The sequence below is a fragment of the Nematostella vectensis genome, chromosome 15, assembly GCF_932526225.1.
Source record: "Nematostella vectensis chromosome 15, jaNemVect1.1, whole genome shotgun sequence".
NCBI lineage: Eukaryota > Metazoa > Cnidaria > Anthozoa > Actiniaria > Edwardsiidae > Nematostella > Nematostella vectensis.
In genome coordinates this window covers 7,375,590-7,399,673 of record NC_064048.1, presented here as the reverse complement: position 1 = coordinate 7,399,673, position 24,084 = coordinate 7,375,590, and the positions used below count along the sequence as shown (strand labels likewise).

The following is a 24,084-nucleotide window of genomic DNA, read 5'->3' as shown; positions in this document are numbered from 1 at the left end:
TTTATTTCCCTTTATTTGTATTTCCCTTGTATTCTCCTGTATTTCATTGTATTTCCCTGTATTCTTCTTTATTTCCCTGTATTTCACTGTATTTTCCTGTATTTCCCTGTATTCTCCTGTGTTTCCCTGTATTACCCTGTATTTCCCTGTATTCTCCTGTATTTCCCTGTATTCTCCTGTGTTTCCCTGTATTCCCCTGTATTTCCATGTATTTCCTTGTATCCCCCTGTATTTCCAGTATTTCCCTGTGTTTTCCTGTATTCTGCTATATTCTACTGTATTTCCCTGTATTCTCATGTATTTCCCTGTATTTCCCTGTATCTTCTTATATTCTCCTGTATATCCCTGTATTTTCCTGTATTCTCCACAACTCCTTTCCTTTTTCCCTGCTAGCAGAGGCCTCTTTTCTCTGTATTTCGCTCCCAGTCTCCTGTATTTCCCTGTATTCTCCTGTATTTCCCTGTATTCTCTTGTATTTCCCTGTATTCTCCTCTATTTCCCTGTATTCTCCTGTATTGTCCTATATTTCCCTGTATTCTCCTGTATTTCCCTGTATTCTCCTGTGTTTCCCTGTATTCCCCTGTATTCTCCTGTATTTCCCTGTATTCACCTGTATTTCCCTGTATTCTCCTGTATTCCCCTGTATCCTCCTGTATTTTCCTGTATTCTCCTGTATTTCCCTGTATTCCCCTGTATTCTCCTGTATTTCCCTGTATTTCCCTGTATTCCCTGTATTCTCCTGTATTTCACTGTATTCTCTTGTATTTCCCTGTATTCTCCTGTATTTCCCTGTATTCTCCTGTATTACCTTGTATTCCCAGTATTTCCCTGTAATTTCTTGTATTCTGCTATATTCTACTGTATTTCCCTGTATTCTCATGTATTTCCCTGTATCTTCCTGTATTCTCAGTTATATCCCTGTAGCTTTATGTATTCTCCTGTATATTCCTGTATTTTCCTGTATTCTCCTGTATTTTCCTGTATTGTCCACCGCTCCTTTCCTTTTTCCCTGCTAGAAGAGGCCTCTTTTCTCTGTATTTCCCTCCCAGCTAAATACAGAGAAAAGAGGCCTCTGGTAGCAGGGAATTTTCCTTTGCTTATGATTGTGAAAATAAAGCCAGATATGCTGTGCGTTTCAAATTTTCCACTCACAGCCACTGTAAAATTGGTGACGTATACCAAGTGTTTCCCTTGATAAAATGCCAACTTTTCATCCTGCTCAAAGGTGCCAGTTAGCTTTTTTTCGTCCGGGGGAACTACAGCATCGGGTTGTTGATTATTCTATTAGATCAACACAAAACAAATTTTATTTTATTCAATTCTTGGAGTCTATAGCTGCAATAATAGTGTTCACCGGATAGCACACACGTAACACATTAATTATAAACACCCGATACATTTTAGCCTTTTAGGCGCAACACCAACAACACAAACAAACTCGTTCCCCGATTATGTCTTAAATTTGATCTTTACCTCACTAATCTATTCAAAAGGTAGAACAAAATCACATTAAACTTCCATTAACTAAACGCTTCAAATCACCAGACAATTTTCCAAACTAAGGACCCTACTTTTAAAATAAGGTTGATGATTGGCGGTTGATACCCCTCCCCCTCCCCCCTCAAACATGGTGACAAGGAACTATCCAAGCTAGGGACCCGACTTTTAAAAAACGGTCGCTGGTGGCGGGTGATACCCCCATCCCCCTCTAGACACTAGGGTGATTTAGATCCACGACGCCGGCAAATGGACGCCGCCTCGCGCACGATCGGTTGCGCGCGCACGCTGATTTTTGCCTGCGTCGCGTCCTGTTCAGGACGGCATTTCATGTATTTTCATGATCTTTTTAGGAAGGGACGCCTGCATCGTGGATCTAAATCACCCTACTACAGTGGTGGCGGGTTGTATACCCCCCCTCCCCCCCCCCCCACACACAAACACCTTGGGAAGAGGAACTATCCAAACTTTTAAAGGGGATTGGAATGCTCACGGCATGATCCGAAAACAAAACGGTGTAATTATACCTTAATCGAATCTAGCTAGTTGAATTTGAAAAACTTCGAGAATAATTTAAAGGACCAATGCTATGCAATACCTTTTCGCTTTATAACAGTCAGGTTGGGTTTATCGCTGGCTTTAGTTATTGGCAGGGCCCAGTAATCCAAGATGAATTTGAAAAGAATTTTTGAAAAGAATTATAAAGAAACCAAGATCAAACAACCCTTTAGTTGAATAAAAATTTGACTTGTAGGCGAAAACGCAGAAAATACAAATGTCATATCTTTGTATCAAAGCGGATGTGCGGAAAACAGCTAGCCTGCGTAGCAAGTGTTCCCGTATGTTTTGAGCGAAAGGAAACCATAAGAAACAGAGGAAACCGGCGAGAAGTTCGATATGCCTCATTTTGGCCGCGCGAAAAATAGGGCGAGCGCAAAAAAGTACGGGCGGGGAGGTTTTGAATCACACCTCATGACGTATTTTGCACGAACGCGCGCTATAAAAGGGATAGCTCCGCCCTCTTTTCGCAAGCTCTCGCGCAAGTTGTCGTCATTCACAGCTAGATTTCATTGAGTGCGGACCTCTGAAACTGCTAGAAGACAAAATAGCAAAAAGTAAAGCCGTACGACAAATTACTACAAATTTAAAGTACAAGAGAATGTTAAAGAATTATCAGGCATATCCGAGAAAGCGTTTGGAATCAGTTCTCTACAAAAACTAGAATAAAAGTTGTTATTGAGAAATCAAACACAGAGCGCGCTTATTTGAAATGGCGTCATTCAGGTGCGCGCGCGGACAAACAACAGATTTGCGAAAATCATCGCTTCAAAACCTTTGTAATTCTCTGAATTTTTTTGTTTTGTTATAATAAAAAGCTAAAAAAATAGACTGTGTTGGCTCTTCCCAAAACCTGTGGGCAAAACAGCCACCAAGTCACCACCTTTCATCAGCTGCGTAATTGCAGAGTTTTGCTCTTGCCTCAGTTTCCGACTGAAACCCTTCGTAGCTAGGAATTCTAGCGCTTCTATTATATTTCGGTCTTCTTGTTGTTCTTATTGTTTCTTCGCTATCTTATAAGTTATTAAGAACAAGGCCGAGTTGATGTGCGATATGTCAATCATCCGTCTAGATACCGCTCCAACCACAGGCCGCTATTTCCCCGTTCGTTGGCGAACGGGATAATTCAAACCACAAGGGCTGCAGCAGGCATTCCTGTCTTTCCCCCCTCCTCCCCCTCCTCCCCCTCCTCCCCCTCCTCCCCCTCCTCCCCCTAGTCTATTTTTCGCGCGGTCAAAATCTCGCTCATCTAACTTCTCGACAGTTTCTGGGTTTCTTTGCGCTCAAAACACACAGAAACGCTTGCTACGCAAGTGGAGGGGGGGGGGGGGGATTGACACCCTTCCCATGATGCACTTCGTCAAAGCATATTGTCAACCGCAGAGCGTCATGGCGCGGAAGATGATCTTAGTCATGAAGGCCGTAAGAGCAAGATGGAATAGTTCCGATGCATACCGAGGGGAAAAAAACTAGCTTCATTATCGCCTAATGCATCGACAATGAAAAATCAAGATTAAAATTTCAAAACAGATATTTTATAAATAACGCACTTTTAAAAAATAGCGTGCGCGCGCGCCGGGAATGGCGTCATTTTCGATTGCGTGTGAAGCGAGCGCAGACACTTACTTTGAAAAATAAAATACACCTATAATAACCTCATTTTCTAGCCAAAGTTGGCAAAATATTCCTCGAATTTAAGGCTTAGTTGCATTCTGATTATTCTTGTGGCAAATCCTCATCTGTGCTCGATATGTTATTTTAGTCCGTCAAAAGCTAAGACAACCTGTTCGTACAACCCCAGAAAAACATGAAGGACAGCAAGCTGACGTGATCAATTTTCAGAGACCAGTTGATTCAAGTAGTCTATCTTCAAGGCCAAAATTCGCCCCTTAGGAATGAGGTAGTTTAAGGGTAGACCCCGGTTTATAATTTAAAGGCCTGATGAATCGAAACAGCTAAAGTGTTAGTGTAGAGAATCTTTAGAATACGAAATATTTGGCTAAGAATAATGTAAACAAACAAGACGGCAGGGCAATGTTTCGGGGTTTTAGTTGGCATCGCAAAAATCACAACCCAAAATCTACTCTCAATCATTACATAATGTATGAAAAAAAAAACACACATGAGCTAGCTTGTGACTCCAACTTTAATTCCTTATGTCTCATTCTACTTGTTTTACACATTAAATAATAGGATAATTTGACATTTTCTCCGATGCATTTTTACGGATTTTTCCAGCGAATTTCGCGCGTTTCGCGCGTGGTTGCTAAACTTAGAAGATCACGCGCAAGTGCATGAGCACTTGCCAGGGTGTCAACACCCCCCCTACTAAGCAGGCTAGAAAACAGGGGGGGAGTTAGTGGCCGGGAAAGGCTAGGTATAGACTACCGCTAAAAATAAATAAAACAGTTTTACGATTGTTATGCTTGTTGCATGTGACGCTCAACCACAATTAGGTTTATAAAAACCATACATTGGTGACAATCAGGTCGGAATGTGGCCTGGATTTGCTGATGGAGGGAGAGGGGGGGCGGTCATTTGGTATAACATTTTTGGGAGAGCGAACAAAAAAGAAAATACATTGCAAACAATGCCGTTATGAAAATACGTTTCTTCTGTTTTGAGGCAAGGGTTTGAGGATAAATGACATACGTGATATTGGGTAATTTTTGTGCACTTTAATCAATAGAATCAAACTGCAAAATGTCATAATACAATTCTATTAGTGTTCATAACGACTTATTTTTAGTGGGTGCCGAGAATACGAGAGAAAACAAAATTACAAATTATATTTACTTCCAATTAGTAACAATATTATCATGTAGGACATTACTTGATGGCAATGTACCTGGCCCGCAATTTTCAAGAAATACCACATTCAATGGAAAATATCGCAATATAACAAAGTTGTAGCTAAATGGGGCCAGTAGCGGATCTTTTGGGGGTGAGGGGGGTTAGAGGGGGTTTTTATTCCCCTTGGGCTGCCTTTTGTTTTTTGTTCTTATTGTGTCTGTTCATTGCAAAATCGTTACGAAGGTAAATTAATGACGACAATTTTTGGGTCAAACTCTGTGGGGCCCTTCTATCCCCCTAACACCTAGATCACTCGCCACAATAACGCAAAGAACAAACCGGAGGTCTTATTAGCTCATAGATATAATACGAGCCACAGTTAAGGATTCTGATGTCATTGGACCAGTTGCAGCATTTAGTGCTCCAGTGATAACAAACTTTACGTGTTACAATTCCTTCTTCCACCGTAGGATGCATGCCGCTCACCCAACCAGTTGCATCAGTGTTGCATATACGTTTTGAGGGACAGGCAGATGGGATGACCGTCCCAGCGTCGCCTTCCAAACGGTACCACTTTTTCACGAGCCCGCTGTCGCAGATTTTTGTGGTCTGTGGCGAGTTAACGTTGCGGCTTGCATCAGACAGTGTTGTGTAAGAGGCGCATTCCGGGAAGTCTATTTCTGCGATTCGAAATGGATATCAGTTGTAGCAGGCCACAAAAAGATGGGGGAGGAACGTAACACAAGCAATAATCTGGGTTCTCGTCTCAATGAATGGGGGTTCTGAAAAATATCAATCAATGGCTGTCGTTTTTTTAAATTGCAAAAATAACTCTAAATGCCTAAATAGATTTGTCCTATACCCTTCAAAGATAGCAATAAAAAAACAAAGCAAAACTCTTTACAATTTACTAAAAGCATCTATCAACAAACATGGACACCCATATTATAAATAACCTGATAATTTGACCCAAAAGGCAAAACAACAACCCATAATAGAACACGACTTCCCTTACGTTGTTAATTATCTGGTTCAATCTAAAAAAAATGTGAATACCAAAATCTGAAATGGAGTAACTCCACCCCCTCCCCCAAGTGGACTGGCAAATCCCCATGTCCAGAAGCTTGGTGGCCATTTGATCTCTGGGATCATTAAGTGTGTGAGTTTTATGGGGAAATTGCCAAATCAAACTTCTCATTCTGTGGAAAAATATAAATACATGAATAATTTTGCTTAAAGTTCACTAAAAAAAGCTGGAAAGTTCTTAGTCAAGCAAAGCTTATGATATACATTTAAATGAAAGTACAGTACCATGGTGTAATGAATATACCAGGTTGTTCTCCCCTACAACTTACCCCTCTGCATATATTTCTCAAAGCTCTCAAACTCGCTTTAGGAAAAATCTTGAGAAAATACGGTGAATGTATCAGAAGTACCAAGATAGCTAATGCGGGAGAATAAGGTAAATGTATGGATATTTTCAAGAAAACTAGTCTAGAGAAAAGGCTCAAAAGCATGAGACTCCCGCCTAATGCGGTAGAGTTGACAGCTATGATTTGTGTTACTCAAGGTTGTTTTTTCAAACAAGTAATTTTTAAATCGTTTGTTATCATATTGTAATCAAAATTACAATATGATAAGAAACGATTTAGTTATACTCTAGTAATTCTTGAGATCCAGAAATATATTTCTTGCATTAGCTAGACCTTGTAGACCGTCATTACCAGTGATAATACACCAAAGGCCTTATTACCCCCCCCCCCCCTCCTCACACCCACACTTATTATTTTAAAGGAGAATGAAAACATTGAGCATGTAAGCAATAACTTCTCTAATGAGACTCATATTCCCCTCTTCAGCCAATAGTTTTCAACTTACTTGAAAGGAATGAAAATCATAATAGCATAGCATGTGTTCAGGACATGTTTAGAGGACTACTTTATATTTTTTATCTTTATATTAAGTGATACTCAAATTAAAAAAGGTCACATCATTTTAATGTATCTCTGTGAGCTGGAACAAGATGTAAGGGAGGTATTACCTGCATGTTAGTATTCAGGAGTTCTCTGCTAACAGAGAGAAAGAGAAAGTCCTCTGGTAACAGAGAGGGTGGGGCAGATGTAAGCAATACCTTCTCTAATGAGACTCATATTCCCCTCTTCAGCCAATAGTTTTCAACTTACTTGAAAGGAATGAAAATCATAATAGCATAGCATGTGTTCAGGACATGTTTAGAGGACTACTTTATATTTTTTATCTTTATATTAAGTGATACTCAAATTTAAAAAGGTCACATCATTTTAATGTATCTCTGTGAGCTGGAACAAGATGTAAGGGAGATATTACCTGCATGTTAGTATTCAGGAGTTCCCTGCTAACAGAGAGAAAGAGAAAGTCCTCTGGTAACAGGGAGGGTGGGGCAGATCTAAGCAGGGAAGTTGGGGAGGTATCAGGAACGATCGCCCCAAGGTACCGTCGCCCCAATCACACTGAGAACGATCGCCCCACTCAGATGGAACTATGTACTCGGCATGGTTTTGTTAATACCACAAGCGTAGAGATGGTAAAGTTTTTCGAAGGGTACCTTTCGAAGTCGATATTTAGTTTCGTTTAGTGACCGAAATGGACTTTTTCCGGATCTCGACTTTTACTATGTTTTTTTTCGAAACCAAGAGACCATGATGTAAGAGAACGAGTCCCCCATATTAGGGTATGTTCCAATGATGTCGTCCGCGAAAGCTATTTTTAGAACAAGCAGTTATTTTTAGATACGCCTCTGATTGGCTAGCGCTCACGTATCCTAGCAACACGAGTCTTACGCGCGATCACATCTTTAGCAATGTGAACCGGCGAAGGCTGTGATGAAAATATTTTTTACTGAAAATACCTTTCTTTTTAACGATAATAATCTTTCATACAATACGCTTGATCCAATCAACCGTTTCTCGGACATTAAGGACATTGAAATGCATAGAGTGCGTGATATTAGGCGCAGGGATCAACTTTCCCAGTAAAAGTTTTCACAGCTCGCTGATTCGCAAATTAAAACAACAATCAATCATAAATCTGTGTTTACCACACACACTTCTCTTCCAATTCCCCTTTTAGTGAAAAAGATACATCCAGAACTTAATACCATTATATTCACACCGAGATTGTGGTTATTAAGACAGGTATTTCACAGATAAAAGCTTGAAAGTCTTTAAAATGAAGTAAATCTTATTCCAGTGACAAGGGTTTCTTGAGTGACATGATTTTTGAACGTTTGCATGAAGAATTGAAGTTCATTCATCTAGAAATATCGTAAATTAAAGAAAAATGAAGGCCTTCTTGTGTAAAATACATAACATGACTCTGAAAATGCTTAGCTATTCTATCTCACCGAATTGCAGAGAAAAAGAAGAATTTTTATGAGTCAGCCCGATGCATCTTGGATGAACTCCATATTCGCCGTCTCCCCGACGTTGTCCAATGTGTGTATGCTAGTGTGCTTTTAAAGTCCACATTGAAGTAAAAGTCTTTTTACCCCGAAGCCAAACAAATCAATTCCAGGTCATACAGACCCAGAATAGCAGTGTAAACAATTTTGCAATCAATTTGGTTTCAGAAAAGACAGCATTTAGGAGAGCTGTAGTGATTCATTAGAAAATTATTTTCTCATCCAGGCAAAGCCAAACAAGAAAAAATCATCATGAATCCACCTTTGCTTGCAAATACCCATAAGCAAAGCACTCAATTATGCCCCAAAAGATTTCATCATGTCCTGAGACACTCTCCTAATTTTTGATGAAAAATACAAGCAACCATCAACTTGTGCTGGCTTCAGCACAACGACGAGGGATTAAAAGTGGGGACCGCAAAGCACTGTTGGAAAGCTTGGATACCGCTGACTAGGTGCAGCTGTGTTTGACTTTGACGGGCTGTATAAAACTCAGAATAGGGGGGGAGGTATCTGTTTTCAGTATGTTTTTTTGTAAATTCAGCTCCAAAAAAGCCAGGAGTCAATGGGTTTAATCAACAAACCCATATAAACCCCTAATAAAGACAGAACATCATTTCAGCTCTCTTTTAGCGTAAGCATTATTTAGCTACGATGTTTATTCGGGTTATAAACCGCCGAAAGTCGGCCCGATAACAGGGGTTGCTACCGCGTTCTTCACAAACAAACAAGAATGTTATCGTCGCTTCGTCTTCGTCTAAATTGTGTCGTTTAGGGCTCGAATTTAAATCAACAGACCCATATAAACCCATAATAAAAATAGAACATCATTTCTCTTTTAGCTTATAGTATTATTTCTCTACGATGTTTATTTGGGTACCGCCGAAAGTCTGCCCGATAACAGCGAAACACTTATCGTTGCTGCTTAAAGAGACGAAAATACAACGTACTGTTATCGAAAAGTAGACATTGAAATTCGCAGTTGCTTGATCAAAATAACAACTGTGGTCGATAATATTCGCTGCTTCAAAAAACGAAAATACAACGTACTGTTATCTAAAAGTAAACATTGAAATCCGCATTTGCTCGATCAAAATAAAAACTGTGGTCGAGAATATTCGCTGCTACAAAAGACGAAAATTCAAAGTACTGTTATTGAAAAGTAAACATTGAAATTCGCAGCTTGATCAAAATAACTACTGTGTGGTCGAGAATATTTGCTGTTTCAAAAGACGAAAATGCAACGTACTGATATCGAAAAGTAAACATTGAAGTTCGCAGTTGCTTGATCAACATAACTACTGTGGTCGAGAATATTCGCTTCCCATGACTTTCTTGCTTCAAATGACGAAAATACAACGTACTGTTATCGAAAAGTAAGATCGAAATTTTTTTAAAGCTACCTCCCTCCATCAAAAGATGATTCTTGTATAAACTTATAAATCAAAAAGTTAAAATAAAAATAGAAATTCGCCATTGCTTGATCAAAATAACCGTGGTCTAGAAAATTCGCTTTTGCCTGACCTTGTTGCTCCAAAGACAAACATTCCTAATGTGGGCGATCTTTTTTGATCCTGTCAACTCAAATGCATTTCTAATAGAATACTGTACCTTTCTCGCAAAGTTTCCCGGTGAATAATCCCGCACACTCGCACTGAAAGTTGATGGAGTCTGGCAGCAAAACACACTTGCCATTATTCAGACATGGAGTAGCGCTGCAAGGATCCTAGACAAACCAAAGCCAACAGTTTCATTTAGTGGGTTGTTATTTTATTCAACAGCAACAACAAAAATTATTAGTGGGTTTCTTTTACCGGCAGAAGTATACTCAAGCCCCCCAAAAAACATAGATGCAGGAAAAATCAGGTATGGATCAATTGTTGTAGGGACTTCACTACACACGGAAGAACAGCATTTCTTTATCACGTTATAACATTTAATCCCATCGCGGCAATAAAACAGCGCCATTGTTAAACCACAGCATAAAATAAAGTATGTTTGATGATAGTCATCAGATATTTCAATATTCAAATAAAACCGAAAGCGATCAGTGAAAAAAAATCGAAAGATCGAGAATTGGCGCTATTCTACTCTACTACTGATATTGATAATTAGTGTAATTCTCTTCCTAATAATTCATTGGGTATTATATTCTTATATATACTAAAATTTAAGAACATCGTTAAAAACATATTTAGCCTTAAAATGTCCCCCAAAAAAAGAACGGCTCAGCCTCAAATTATACTATCTTATAAATTATACGTTCTTAAAAAAAGAGTGTCTTCCATCGAGGTCGATAATTTTAATTAATCTAGCTTGAGTCAAGTCCCTTTGATGAAATGCTGTATAAATAACACCTTAATACTGAATTATCTTTTTTTATTCTGTTTACACTATTCTTGATTATTAATATAATTGCTTAATTTGATTAGAGAACCTGTACCGAGAAAATTTCTTCCGTGAGTAAAAAAATGTTGTAACACAAAAATAGATTAATTACCTTGATTCCGTAGTGTGTAAATGAGCTGTTATTGGTGAAAAGTGCAGAGTTATTTATTCGGTTCCCTGTCAAAAGCTCACACACAAACTTTCCGTCTTCTTCAGGGGTGTGTTTAAAGTTTACAGAATAGCACCAGTTCTTTCCTGAGCAGGCCAATATACAGCCAAGTCTCTCTTCGACATTTTCAACTTCCCTTGGTTGCAAATTGAGCCGATGATTTTCCACACGGCTCATGTCAATATCATTGAAATAGTCACCGATTTTGCGTAGACTCTCTACGCCCATGAGAAAATGCAATGAGACAAGAAGGGCTGAGAGAAGAGACTCGAACTGCGAACGCATATTCGTGATACGCCTTCACTATCGAGTTTCCGAGTTGCGTCTCATCTTGATGACTCGCATCGAGTTATAAGGACGATTTTCGTTAATTAGTCATAAACGCCTTATACGTACCTAGGGGTCAGGTGTTTTCTTTGTTAATCCCTGATTAAATTGTTTTATTTTGGTAGCAACAACGAACCTAGGTTACCTCATAACAACAATAACGAGCGCGTTTTAAATTTATTGAGTATTGACCAATGATAAAGACATGTCAATTCTAATTTTAAAAAAATACAAAAAATATGGTCAAATCTCCTTTTTTAAACTGAATAAGGGTTGGATGACCCTGGCTATCAGTGCCTCCTGATCTCTCCCGTCCAGTGACTTTCAGCCAAAATTCCCATGGCGAGCGAAAGCTTCGCTTCGGTATGGCTGGATTATAACTAATCATAATGATGATGATTTTATCGACACTAGTCAGTTTTCCTTATGACCATGTTTATTCTTAATTTTACTCGGCTCTTTAATCACTCCAAAATAAAATTACGACTACTTGCACAAACTAGCCTGCTTGCAGGCGGTACTCGGTGTTATCATCTCCGGAAAACGCGCTCCGTTCGATTGTTTTGTGTTTTGAGCCACGCGTTTCCTGGGGGCGAGAATTGCGCGGCTCAATACAAGATAGCGTCCGATCATCGTACGGAGCGGGTTTTCCGGCGATGATAACACCGAGTACCGACTGCAAGCAGGCTATGCAAAAAGAGAGACATTTTAAATCTCATTATCTTCTCAAAAACACTCAATTTATTACAAATATTTTATTAATGATTAGTCTTTCAACCTATGCCACTAACCTATTGCCATCTCAAGAAAATTTAGCCAAAAATTGTCGTTCTTCCCAGACGCGGTCACTTCCATATAAGGAAACTAATATACTCCTTATTTGGAAAACCTGCATGATTCTTGTCATTTTTAAGGCTGCCGTACCGCAGGTGCTTCGCAAACTTTATGAATTGTTTTCAAAAGAGAAAAACAGTGACTGTGAATATCTTTAGTCAATGGAGAAAGTCTCTGAAAAGAAACTAAAATTGCTCGGTACCAGACCCCTAGAACGACAACGGTTTTTTCATATGGCACAAAAAGGGAAATTTTGTATCACATTATCTTCAACAAAAAAACTTATTTTATTATTAAAATATCAATGATTGTCTTCCCACCTATGCCTAGCGTTCACGCAGATACAATTAAATCCTCTGTAATTTGCATAAACTGCGTTCGACAACTAGGGTTGCAACTTTCTTTCTATTGAACGTAGCCTAACCAAAGTTGGTATGAGTTATTGTACATAATTGGCGGTTGTTATTTGCAAAAACTCGGGTAATAAAGGCTAACAAACGCTTTTCGAACGGACTGTACTTCGACGTCAATTTTTCTGGTCTAGAGGCTGTATGACCATATATTGAACTGATTCTGGTAGTGTCGTCAAAAAGCTAACGCTCAATTTTGCGTCAGTCTCAAATAAGTGCAAAAAATGTTGTTTACTTTTTAAGTGCTACTTCTCGATTGCGTGAAATAAATTTTTAAATGTGTGCACTCTCCATACATTGGGTCATCTTTGGTGAAAAATTTAGAGCAATCGTATAAACATGGACGGTTCTGTGCGAAGTTTAATATTGATAACGCCCTCTGTTTATGATCTGTTGATTAACGCGCAAGCGCCCCACCCCCTGCAATGACGGTGTCAAGCGAAACACCAGCCTCAACTGAAAATTAGACGTTCTTAAAAAAAAGTGTATCCAAAATAGGGATGGTGTATGCGAACTCCGGGGTTTTCGTTCCGGAGAAACTATCAAAGCCTACAGGTAGGCTACGGAGGACGCATCGCAGGACAGTGTTGAAAATAAGCCGTGGCCCGATATGGACACCCGGTGACGCAGGGTCTGTGTAAATTACTTCTTTTAAATATTCTTCTTAGGACAGGTTGCTACTAGTTGGTTAGCCATGTCGAGAAAAAAAAACATTTTAATGCTTATCGACAATAACTGCAAAACGTATTTAGCTTGAAAATACTTAATAGTCTCCCCTCTTCGTTGTCACATTCGAGATCGTTTTTGATACGACCATAAAATTGAATGTTGGTTATTTTGAAAAGTTTAACAATTGTCAAATTTAAATCTGAACGACGCTTGTATATTCTTCATTTTATTATTTCGTTTGAATATAAATAGTAACGCAGAAAAGGGTGATCAAGGGTGTTCAAGTTTTGACATTCTAAATGAAAAGTAAAATATTATATAATTGCTACATTTTTCTTACTAGGAAAAAGGGGGAATAATCTAGGTCTGGTTGTTGTAACCTTTTTCATCGAGAATTATGGCATCAAAACTCATAAGGTTACATTCAAAATGTGGAAGTATAATAAACAACTTGATAACATTACCCATTTATTGATGTTTAACTCTAAGTTACTTTTACATTTCTTTGTCAACATAATTTACTTCAAGGCAAAACCATAATTACTGAACCTGTAATCAGGCCAGCCAAGCATACACATCTACGCATGCGCGGCCTGCATTTCCCATTTCATTCACGTCATCAAGATCCTCTCCGTACCAGACCTTAAGCTGCTGATTACGACTGAGGAGGAATGGGCGCGACACATCGGCGAACAGCATTGTCTTTGATGTGCAATCACGGTTGGTCATCTCGTACCAATAACTCTTCCCTGATCAAATTATAATTAGTAGATATAAAAATATATTAGTGTAGTTCAAAAGACGATCATGAGAACAATGAGTGTGACTCACTGTGTAAATAATGTCACTGAGGATGGTTACCATGGTTCATCGTCCCCAGTGGTTCTTTTACGTCCCCAACACACCGTTGAGAAACGGGACCTCCGGCTTAACATCCTTATTCCAAAAGACGAGAGATTCGCAGTCCCGGTTTTACACAAATGTGATAATTAACCCAAAGTTGATCTGACCTGATTTTCAACCCCGCGTAACTTCTTAGACTATGCGCGATCAGTGGCGGATCTAGGATTTAGAAAGGGAGGGTGACTTTTTTGACAGGCTGTCTCGATTTTTTTTTCAGATTTTAAGGAATATATATTTCTTGTTACAAAATCTTCTACAAAATTTCGAGAATACATTTATTTTCCCTGTTTGTAAAAATCACGTTACTTAAATAAGTTTTGAATTAGTAGAGAACAGAAAGCATAACAGCTCCTTTTACTACGGACGAACACACGGGTGCAAGTGCATAAATCACAACATAGTTTTAAAGGAATTATGCCGGCGAGTCAAAAAAACTTGAAAAGCTCATGGTAAGAACCCAACATATTGCGTGCTATATTGCAGGCGTGGCAAACGACTATATTTAGTGAGTGAAGGATCCTTGATAATCGGCGTCTGGAGCTGCTATTCCCACATAACCTCCTTCGAGCTCATTTATAAACTCATATGCCTATTCCTGCGACAGCTGTTTAAAATCTCATTTTTTGCCAAGGATTCTTGTATCTCTGTTGCGAAGGCTTTTGCCAGTGAGGCATGTTGATAAGTATCTCGCAGCTTCATTTTGCTTAACCACTCTACTATGTGCCAGCATGAATTTTCAGGTCGCGCTCCGTCTAGCAAGTGGTAGGGGGAGGGCTCCTCATAAAAGTAGACGATGGGGTCATCGCCCTATCTTTTAGGACATTCAATTCAACCAGCTGCTATAAAATTCTTACGCTTTTTGCTATTCATTAGGGGGTCTCACCGGTCTCACAGTGATTTTAGAGCTTAGGGTTAGAAATTGCTTCGACTACACCAATTTGCTATCTTTTCGGGTTAAAAATGTTGTTGAAAAGTGCTTTACTGTCCCGCCAGTCAGAATGTTCTGATTCAAAATGCATGCCTTGTTTCGCCTAGTGCAACAGCCTGGCTTTCTGTTACGACCATTTTCTGGTTCCAGTGAATAGCATCGCGATACATCCAATTCGGCTATAACAATTTGCAACGAGTTATCTTTTTATGTTTAAATCGCCCAAAAGGGGGGGGGGGGGGGTGACATGTCACCCCCGTCACACCACCCCTGGATCCGCCACTGGCGATTTGTCTTATTTTGATATTTAACGAGTTTGCCGTTCTTTCATTCACTAGACGTTAAAGGAAACGTACCTTTTCCCCCAGGAATAATAGGTATCTTTGAATTGACTGTGGTAGGTCCTTTTGACGGAGGGTTCTGGCCAAACCTCATCCAACGAGGTCGCTTTCTGCCCGCATACCCAATCAGAGCGAGAGAACTTCGAAGTTGCCTTATGATTGGTCCTTTTGCGCCAAGTCGTATGAGCTCTCTGTCTATGGGGAAGTGGGACCCTTGATTCCAGGCCTCGTCTGCGATCGCCACAAGAACTATTTTGCTACAAACATAAAAAAAGCATTTAGGTTTATTTATTTGCAAAGGGGTTCCAGTAATGACTTTGGCCGATTATAAAAGATGACAGAAAGAAAAAAATACACATATTAAAAAAGAAAAGAAAGAAACACATACACCATAATTAAGAATCTGTTCTATACTGCTTGTGTTATATCTGAAGATGACCCAACAACCGACTTAAAGATTTTGAGATGCCATGCAAAATAATATCAGGCTCTTCATGTGCATACTTACTGGCCTTTAACAGATCTCAAGTAGTGGTATGCTTTCAAAGCCTCGCTTCTTTGGCCATAAGAGTCAAATCTTCGGGTACCAAGTATTTTACCTGAACAAATTAGATACTTGGTAAGTAACAGAATAAAAAGTCACGGAAATCAGCAAAGCCCAGTGGAATAGCCATCCTTCCATTAGCTTAATTACAGCACAAATATGTGAGATATCATTTTCAAGTAATTTCACTAGAAACGATAATATACATTTTTTGGCAACCTCTAGGTCCCCTCTTGGATTTAAATTAGACTCGTATTGAACATTAAGCTTGATCTTGTCGGCGCCTTCTTGTTAACCTTACCTTCCATAGCATCCAACACCACCACTTGAAAACCCCGTCCGCCCGGAGCATAATCAACTCCATTTACGATCATCCGAGCTTGACCGCATCCAACAATTCCAGGATCACTGCAGCCCTCGCTGCGGACGTACACACGCATACGGGGAAAAGCCATCACTGTTAAAAAGTAACGGTTATGCTATGTAAGCATAAAGCTGTCCAGTATAATAAATTGTCCACCATCGCCCCCTATTTTTCTTCTTTCTCTCATATCTGTCCATATACCCCTGTCTGACAGAGCAAAAAAAAAACAAATAATAATAAGGTCTGGTTACTTCGGTAAGCTTAAATTTTTGCATAGAAGCTCCTATGTTATGTAAACCAGCATATCAAAATGTATTTTTTCTAATGGGTTCGTCTTCGAGATATGAGGCTTGAATTGCAATGTTCAAATGTTCAAAGTATGAATTTTCCTCGTTTTCAGGGACTAGTCGGGCTCTGAAAAAAAATTAAGCCCAACTTTGCTAGCTAATATCTAAATTTCATATCTTCTAAATTTCTTTAACATTTGGAATTAAGCTGTTGGTCTGAGGAATTCTTTGTATGCGGAATCTTGAGCATATATATTGAGAATTGGAAAATTTTATGCCATTTTTTTGCTCTGTCTCCCTGTCTCTATACCTCTTTCCTCTGCCCTTACTCCGGCGTCCCTTTCTTGTCCCCTCTTCAATGCCCCTCCTCTCCTGTTTTCTCTTCCCTGTCCCCTTTCACCTGCCCCCTTTTACACCCTCCCCTTCTTCTCTCTTCTGTTCCCGTACCTTTTACGATATCTTTTCTGGGAAATACCACATTGTCAATCACATCAGTGATGAAGATGTTGAAATGGTCTCTCTTTCCACAGCCAAAGAAATTCTTTGTCCTGCCATCATATGATAGTTTTCCTTGTAAACAAAAACACACATAAATACAGTTTTTTTTCATGCAATCCAGTTGACCTAAAAATAAGTTCACCGATCATAGCGAGAACGCTGTACAATAAAAGTTATCCAGTGAGAGCTATCTGGTCTCAGGACCGATTCGCAAGTTGGTGATTCGCCAAGATTTCTGTTCCCAGAGCTAGTTATATGGAAATTATCAAGAAATAAGAAAATGTGTGGGTGTTTTGAGAGGATGGGTGTGTAAGGAATAGCAGATGGGGTGACACAGAAACACTTTACTCTACCGGATACGTGCACTAGTTTGATGCCGTTTAAAACTCGCTCGTGTCCTTTGTAAGTAATCACAGCTGGTTGGTCGCCCTTTGCCTTAAAGCATACCGGGCCATCTGTGTTGATTTTCTTGAACAACTTATCATGGTGAGCACCTGTGTAAGGTAACCGGAAAATGATATTTATATCAGGGCCTTATAAAAATTGTGTCTATTTATTTTATTATTCTTTTTTAACATATTTACGGTGATGACGGCCGAGGGAAGCAAAAAAAAAAAAGGACTTGAGCAACATTTCTACCATTTGACTTTTTTGAAGATAGATTTTTAGTTGAGAGAGGAAAGACCCCCTTTTAGGTCGTCTCTTCTTTATACCTTATACTAGAGACGTACGCATAATGCGTCCAAACGATTTTGGACACTTTTTTCGTCATTAAATGACGAGCTAAATGTTAAGGTCGCCTTCAACTAAGCCGAATGAGATATATTTTTTTCAGCGTTTGATTTCTAAATAACTCATTATGTATATTTTTTCGCACGTTCTTTAACAAACGCTGCTTTAATGTATGATTCTCGTACCTTGGGTGGACGATACCAAAATCAAAAACGCAACGACAAGGGTAGAGAGAAAATCCATCTTGGCAACCCTTAAAGCAGCACTTCCAGAAGTAAAGGTACTTGATTGAACGGGGGACTGTTGTTTGGGGTTATTTATGGCTCCTTTTTTGCCCTGAGGATAAATAGGGCTTGTATAATATCTACTATGTCACTATTGAGTATTGTAATTAATAAAGTTCTTGATATGACAAGTATTTTTGGTCGGTTCTTGTTAGCCTTAGGAAAATTCCTTCTCTTTACTACCGTTGACAGGGATACTAGACTTCCTCTGTTTTTGTGAAAGAAAAAGAAAAAGAAAAAGAAAAAGTGAAAAAGGAAAGAAAAAGTGAATTGCGCTAAAAAGACATCTTACCCAGCTTTAAATTATCCAGAATAATAGAAAGAAACACCAATAGAAGAAGCAATAATTAACCGCAATCGTTATTTTCGTAGTATTGGACAGTTGATGAATGCAGAATTTTGCGTTCGGATTTCGAACCACCGAGAGATGCCCGCGGGGGAGGCTGGTGATTCATCAGCCTCGAAGAGCGGTCGCTTACGAGAGCTTGTAACCGTGTTCAAAGTCTATTTGTCGATTAACACGGGGACTGTGTTAATCGTAATCGGATCTGGTGGTCCCTTATGACGAGAGCGTTACACAGGAAGTAAGCATTTCACGATTGAGTGTGAAGACAATTAGTTCTTGAAATGACCGGTACAGTACTTCAATCCGCCGGTTCTAGCTAGCCTTCAGGCCAATTCCTTCTCCTATCTATAGTTGACGGGGATAAACGACATCCCGTCTTAAAGTAAAACAAAACTCAAACGAAGTGAATTGAACTTTTAAGGGACGCTACAAAATTTATCAAACTATAGATTACAAAATTGGCTCATATACGGTTGTCATTTTTAACCATTCAGGTACTTATATCATTTTTGTTTTTAATTGGAGCCTCGGACTCCCACACTATGTTATTGCCGGGTCTCTCCCCCCCCCCCCCCCCCCCCCCCCCCCCCCTCCTACGTTACCAAGCCCCTTTGGCCTGGTAGTGATGGCCTGGTCACGTAGCATATTCAAAACACCCGCTCAAAATTAAGCTTGGTACTTCATAAATCTCAATAGTATTGCATTTTATCTGTAATTACCAAATCAATTCATCATCCATAAAGTACTATACTAAGCTGTCTTGGCAGTTCTTCGGACTAGAATCAATGGATTCTGAGGTTGTGTAAAGATGGATACCGATTTACGGCAGATACGAGTCAGCGGCGAACAAGTAACTGAGGTGAGAGCGCTCTAATAAGATTCTGAGTCGACATTGGACATTATTTCTCTTCTAAACTTTCACACGTACTAAGTAAAGACATTCACAGCAAAACTGTAGTGGCAGTTGGTAGACACTTTTCCAACAATAGTCCAGAAGCCCTTGGTTAGAAGAAAGTTACTTAACTTATAGCAATAAACTAAAAAAGCAAACAATTAGAAAAATAAAACGGAACTATCCATAGGAACACTGTGCCAATTCAGTTCTTTCTATATTTTGGTATCTTGCCAGACTTACTACTGTACACAAAACTGAGTTCAGCAAAATTTGCTTAACTCAGCTGTGCAACAAAATAAGAAAACAGTACTATTATAAGAATGTGTTAATATTGTAAGTTGCGCTTTGTGTTTTTCCAAGCATTGCTAGCAATTTTTACTCAGCGCCAGGATTGCTAAATTATTTTTCAATTAAAATGACTTACCAGTCCTTTATAAATATCTAGGTGACGATAATTTTTTGGACATCTTTTTGAAATTGCATAAAATAAAGTTACATGTAACTTTTATAAACTAAATGGTAGTGAAATTAAAAAGGTCATAAAAACAATGTCAGGCCATAGAGTGATATGCTTAAAAGTTTGCTGTTAAGTAGCAAGCATTCATGTGGGTTTCAATGTGAAGTTTGAGTGAAAAAGTACTTCACTACAGAAAAATGGTGCAAACTTTTTTATGTATCCCATGAAAATGCCATACACAGATTAGCAAAATATTTGCTCTGAATGAGAATTCTTTGCAGGTCAAATAAAATAGCACAGATTATATGTTATCCAAACATTTAAGGATTTCATATTTCCCATGGCTTCCCACCCTATAAAAATGAACTGTCACTTATTCGCAGGTCGGCCTTCCACCTATCTCTTCAACCGCTGGTAGCAAGGATGAAGGCATCTACAGCTCTGGTCCCTGTCTCCACAACAAGAAGTTTGCCTGTGTCTTCATACCTTGTGTCACCCCTCTTCTATTCATAGCTGGAGAACTGTAAGACACAGGACCGTACCTATGGGGGGGGGTGCACAACGGCCGAAAGTCCACTTTCGGTTCTCAATTGATGTGCTATTTGTAGACAAAACTATAAAGCATAAGCTAGATTACTCTGATATGTCAATAATCCATAAGTCAGACTTGTATTTGTTGCCAAATCCAACATTACGCCCGTGAAGATACTGCAAAGGCAAAAAAAATCCCATTTTGTTCTTTCAGGGGTGGTCAGATTTGTATCAGTTCACTTTGTCGGATCTCGCCCCCCCCCCCCCCCCCCCCCCCCCCCAAGAAAAATCCTGGGTTCGGGCCTGAGACATTAGAACGATTTAACGTACTTAATTTACATGCTAATGAGATGAGTAAACTAACATGTTAATGAGGCACATGCGAAACATCGTAAAACAAGCATTGTCAGCTCCACATCCGTCAACATCTACCTCAATGTCCATTTATGTCGGCGCACAGTCGGAGATAGTGAGGCAACAAATGCGTTATGCGAACAAGCAGACGCCTGCACAAAAAAAGTTGAGTACAAATTAACGACCACATTCGCAGGATTCTCCTCTGAGAGCGAAAATGAATCGGAACCAAAATCCAAGAAGAAAAGACGGGCAAGGAAACGGCAAGGGGAGCACAAGAAGCTCACACAGCTATGTGTTCAAAGGCCATGGAAACTCTGGTAAAAGTGAACGCTCTTATAAATAAGGTTGAGAAGCAGCTGGACAAGTAGTTCACATAAGTTAGGAACTCTGATTCTCTCAATTGTTTTGTTTGCGTAAATTTTTTGGACAGGATAATAAAATTGCCTAGAATTGACTACAACCTCTTTTTTACAGTTGATCCAATTTGATGTATCACCGCTTCAACATTTTCACCGGGTTGTGAAATGTTTGAGAATAAAAGAGAACAAATAAAATATTTGTTTTTTTGTCAATACTCTCCCAAGCGTGAACCTACCGCGCGTGTGCCTCATTAACATGTTAGTTTTCTCATTAGCATGTTAAAAGTGGTTACGTGAAATCGTTCTATTAAGACTTTGTTAAGATTTTACAATATTAACACATTCTTACAATAGTACTGTTTTCTTATTTTGTTGCAATTTTCATGGAATATCCAATCCTTCAGTTTTGATTAATGCCAATAGAGTTAGTTTTCCTTTGATTTCCAGGCTATTTGGAGTGAGTGTTTTATGTCTTATTGGAGTTTACCTGGTGTCAAATGCAGCCAAGTACAGAAAGAGGTATTTCAGTCCTTTCCTAATATGAATAAAGAATGTCTATTTCTATTTACTGAGGAACACACACTTCTTCTAAGCTCATAAGTTTCAACGAGTTAAATTCAATGCTGAGAAACAGAAAGATACTCCAACGTCGCGGCTGGGAATAAAATCTGTTTCTACAGAGGTTAAAGGCCCCATACAAAGTGCCCTAAAACTTTGGGACACCTGTGGTTAGAGACCCCATATGCTGACATGCTTAATCACTGGGCCACCTGTGGTAAGTGTCCCTATATGCTGACATGCTAACACACTGGGCCACCTGTGGTAAGTGTCCCTATATGCTGGCATGCTAACACACTGGGCCACCTGTGGTGAGAGTCCCTATATGCTGATGTGTTAACACACTGGGCCACCTGTGGTGAGAGTCCCTATATGCTGATGTGTTAACACACTGGGCCACCTGTGGTGAGAGTCCCTATATGCTGATGTGTTAACACACTGGGCCACCTGTGGTGAAAGTCCCTATGTGCTATATTCCAGACTCATGTTAGGCATGTTGTTTCTTATTTTTAGTACCATAGTGGCATATGTCTTAGCAGTCATTTGTATTCAGCTGACCACTGTCTATTGCTTGTTTCCTTATATCTGGTGAGTGAATAAATGCTTTCCGACGTAACAACGTGCAGTTGGAAAGCGTTTTCGTTACGGTTCTGAGTATGTGTTATATCATTACGTGATCTTTTGTTTAAATATAACAACTATTTTTTTATTTTGTAAGATTACATAACTACTTTAGCACTACATATCGTATATATACGATAGAGATATGATAATTATTTCATCTCGCATGTTGGACGCTAGTACCACTGTGTAACCAAACTTCATGGTATATTAGATTAAGGCCTTATTGCTCGAGACTATATAATCAACGCATTTGAACGAGGAATATGTTCCAGGTTTTTTTTGCCTATAGGGTTTTATCCGGGTTTTCGTATTGGGCGTGTGATTTTGAAGTTGTATTTTCATAAGATTATTGATATTTTTTAATTGTGTTTAATTGCACTTGCACTTAAGTAATATGTTAGGTATTATAATTTTTAAGTTAGGAATATTTTCTGCATTGTATTTATATACCCATTTGATTTCTAAAAAAATGTGTAGTGGTACCAGTTCACAGGCACCCAGCACGAGTCACACACATATGGTGTTCTGTTGTTTTTGCACCTTAGCGTGCGGCTACCGAAGGGTAGTAATGAAATACTGTAATCCATAGAATACAATGTGCATACCTATGTACATTATTGTAAACAGACGCCATAATGTAATTCAAAATGAGGGGTCATAACCCACATTTCCTCATGGGTAAAAAATGACAGTGTTTACAATTTTCATGGTGTGATGTTTTAGTGGTATAACAATAGAAAATTTGTGCACAAAGTGTACAACTACAATTACAAATTTACCAGCCTAAAGTACACAAATCTATTCCCCTCCTCTTTCATTACTTCACCAAATATTTTGTGTTCCTACTATATTTTATGATCCATAATATTCATAGAGTATGCTATTGTATGAATTTTGTTAAAATTATTTAAAATATTTTGCAAAAAAAAGCATCTGACTGTTGTTTAGGTAATTATTGTGTTTTTGACTTTTTTCAGGCAATCAGTATTCAATGTTGGACTTTTATTTATTTACAATGTTTTTATTGTTCTCTCTGGTAAGTCTATCACGATAAGTGTAGCCAGATTAACTACAGGTACTTCGCAATATCATTCTGAAAGTATCATTTATCCTAAATTAAGGTGGTGTTGGATTGCTCAGATTAACTGTACTCTGCAATATCTTTTCTAAAAGTATCATTTATCCTAAATTAAGGTGGTGTTGGATTGCTCAGATAAACTGTACTTTGCAATATCATTTCTAAAAGTATCATTTATCCTTAATCAAGGTGGTGTTGGATTGCTCCAGTTCAAGCAAATGCAACATGAGGAGCCGGAGTTTACTGTGGTAGGCACATAATCCGCCCATTAGTCCTCCTGTACCCCTGTCTGTCCATCTGTCTGTCTGCTGCAGTTCTGTCACTTGTCTGTTAGCTTGCCTGTCTGTCAATTTGTCTGTGTCTGTCTATTCGTCTGCCTGCTATCTCTGTCTGTTAATCCATCTGTCTCTCAGTCTGTCTGTCATCTGTTTACCTGCTGTTCTTCTCTGTTTACAGTATATCCCTGCACACAAGGCAAAGGCAGTGGTCCATTTCCTTTCAGTGCAGCCAAATTTGCCTTTTTTTTACCTGTGGCTCTACTAGCAGGCAACAGGGCGTTCATGTTGCCAACAACAAATTTTCAGATTTCGATTGCATTCATTTCTGTCAGTTCTGTACCCATGTTTGTAATGATGTAATCCAAAAAGGGGATGGACTTTTAAAAAAATACATCAAAATAGGTGGCTGGTAGTTACCGTATCCCCCCTTGATATAGAGTACATGTAGTGTAATATTGTTTTATTAATCTGATTTCCCTCTTGCCAACAGCACCTGGAGTACATTCTGTTCATCAGCTACCCCATCGTTGGCCAGTTTGTGATGACAAGTGTGTCCGCTTTGGTGATGGGCTGGTGGGCCGCCCCATTCTTCTGCATTCTTTATGGGTAACGCCTTGTGCACACTAGTGACATGAC

General features: G+C 39.1%; 3 protein-coding genes across 3 annotated transcripts in view; 1 reads left to right on the top strand and 2 right to left on the bottom strand.

Annotated features, from left to right (window-relative positions):
- Positions 1-4,713: 4,713 nt before the first annotated feature.
- Positions 4,714-11,220, bottom strand: LOC116616809 (uromodulin). Its single transcript, XM_032378864.2, has 3 exons — positions 10,788-11,220; positions 9,899-10,013; positions 4,714-5,528 (listed from the first exon to the last, which is right to left on the bottom strand). The coding sequence occupies exons 1-3, from the start codon at positions 11,127-11,129 to the stop codon at positions 5,158-5,160; spliced, it is 828 nt and encodes a 275-aa protein (XP_032234755.1). The 5' UTR covers positions 11,130-11,220; the 3' UTR covers positions 4,714-5,157.
- Positions 11,221-13,539: 2,319 nt separating this feature from the next.
- Positions 13,540-18,020, bottom strand: LOC5509862. The gene is made up of 7 exons (XM_001630299.3): positions 17,867-18,020; positions 17,303-17,443; positions 16,899-17,021; positions 16,102-16,257; positions 15,765-15,855; positions 15,272-15,513; positions 13,540-13,833 (listed from the first exon to the last, which is right to left on the bottom strand). The coding sequence occupies exons 1-7, from the start codon at positions 17,922-17,924 to the stop codon at positions 13,640-13,642; spliced, it is 1,005 nt and encodes a 334-aa protein (XP_001630349.2). The 5' UTR covers positions 17,925-18,020; the 3' UTR covers positions 13,540-13,639.
- Positions 18,021-19,026: 1,006 nt separating this feature from the next.
- LOC5509849 overlaps positions 19,027-24,084 on the top strand; it is a 31,923-nt gene continuing 26,865 nt past the window's right edge. Inside the window, exons 1-7 of the mRNA XM_048722798.1 lie at positions 19,027-19,170; positions 20,047-20,186; positions 21,358-21,429; positions 21,982-22,056; positions 23,070-23,128; positions 23,360-23,418; positions 23,939-24,054. Of these exons, the coding sequence (XP_048578755.1) occupies positions 19,120-19,170; positions 20,047-20,186; positions 21,358-21,429; positions 21,982-22,056; positions 23,070-23,128; positions 23,360-23,418; positions 23,939-24,054 (572 nt within the window). The 5' untranslated portion in view covers positions 19,027-19,119. The remainder of the gene's footprint in view (positions 19,171-20,046; positions 20,187-21,357; positions 21,430-21,981; positions 22,057-23,069; positions 23,129-23,359; positions 23,419-23,938; positions 24,055-24,084) is intronic.

Bases quoted from the DNA above. Each gene is read 5' to 3' on its own strand.
- LOC116616809 (XM_032378864.2), bottom strand. From the start codon at position 11,129: ATGCGTTCGCAGTTCGAGTCTCTTCTCTCAGCCCTTCTTGTCTCATTG. The intron at 10,014-10,787 runs GTAATTAATCTA...TGGTTTGTCTAG, and splicing joins TTACACACTACGGAATCAAG to GATCCTTGCAGCGCTACTCC. The intron at 5,529-9,898 runs GTACAGTATTCT...TTCGAATCGCAG, and splicing joins CGGGAAACTTTGCGAGAAAG to AAATAGACTTCCCGGAATGC.
- LOC5509862 (XM_001630299.3), bottom strand. From the start codon at position 17,924: ATGGATTTTCTCTCTACCCTTGTCGTTGCGTTTTTGATTTTGGTATCG. The intron at 17,444-17,866 runs GTACGAGAATCA...TACCTTACACAG, and splicing joins TTTGGTATCGTCCACCCAAG to GTGCTCACCATGATAAGTTG. The intron at 15,856-16,101 runs GTAAGGTTAACA...TAATTTGTTCAG, and splicing joins GGTGTTGGATGCTATGGAAG to GTAAAATACTTGGTACCCGA.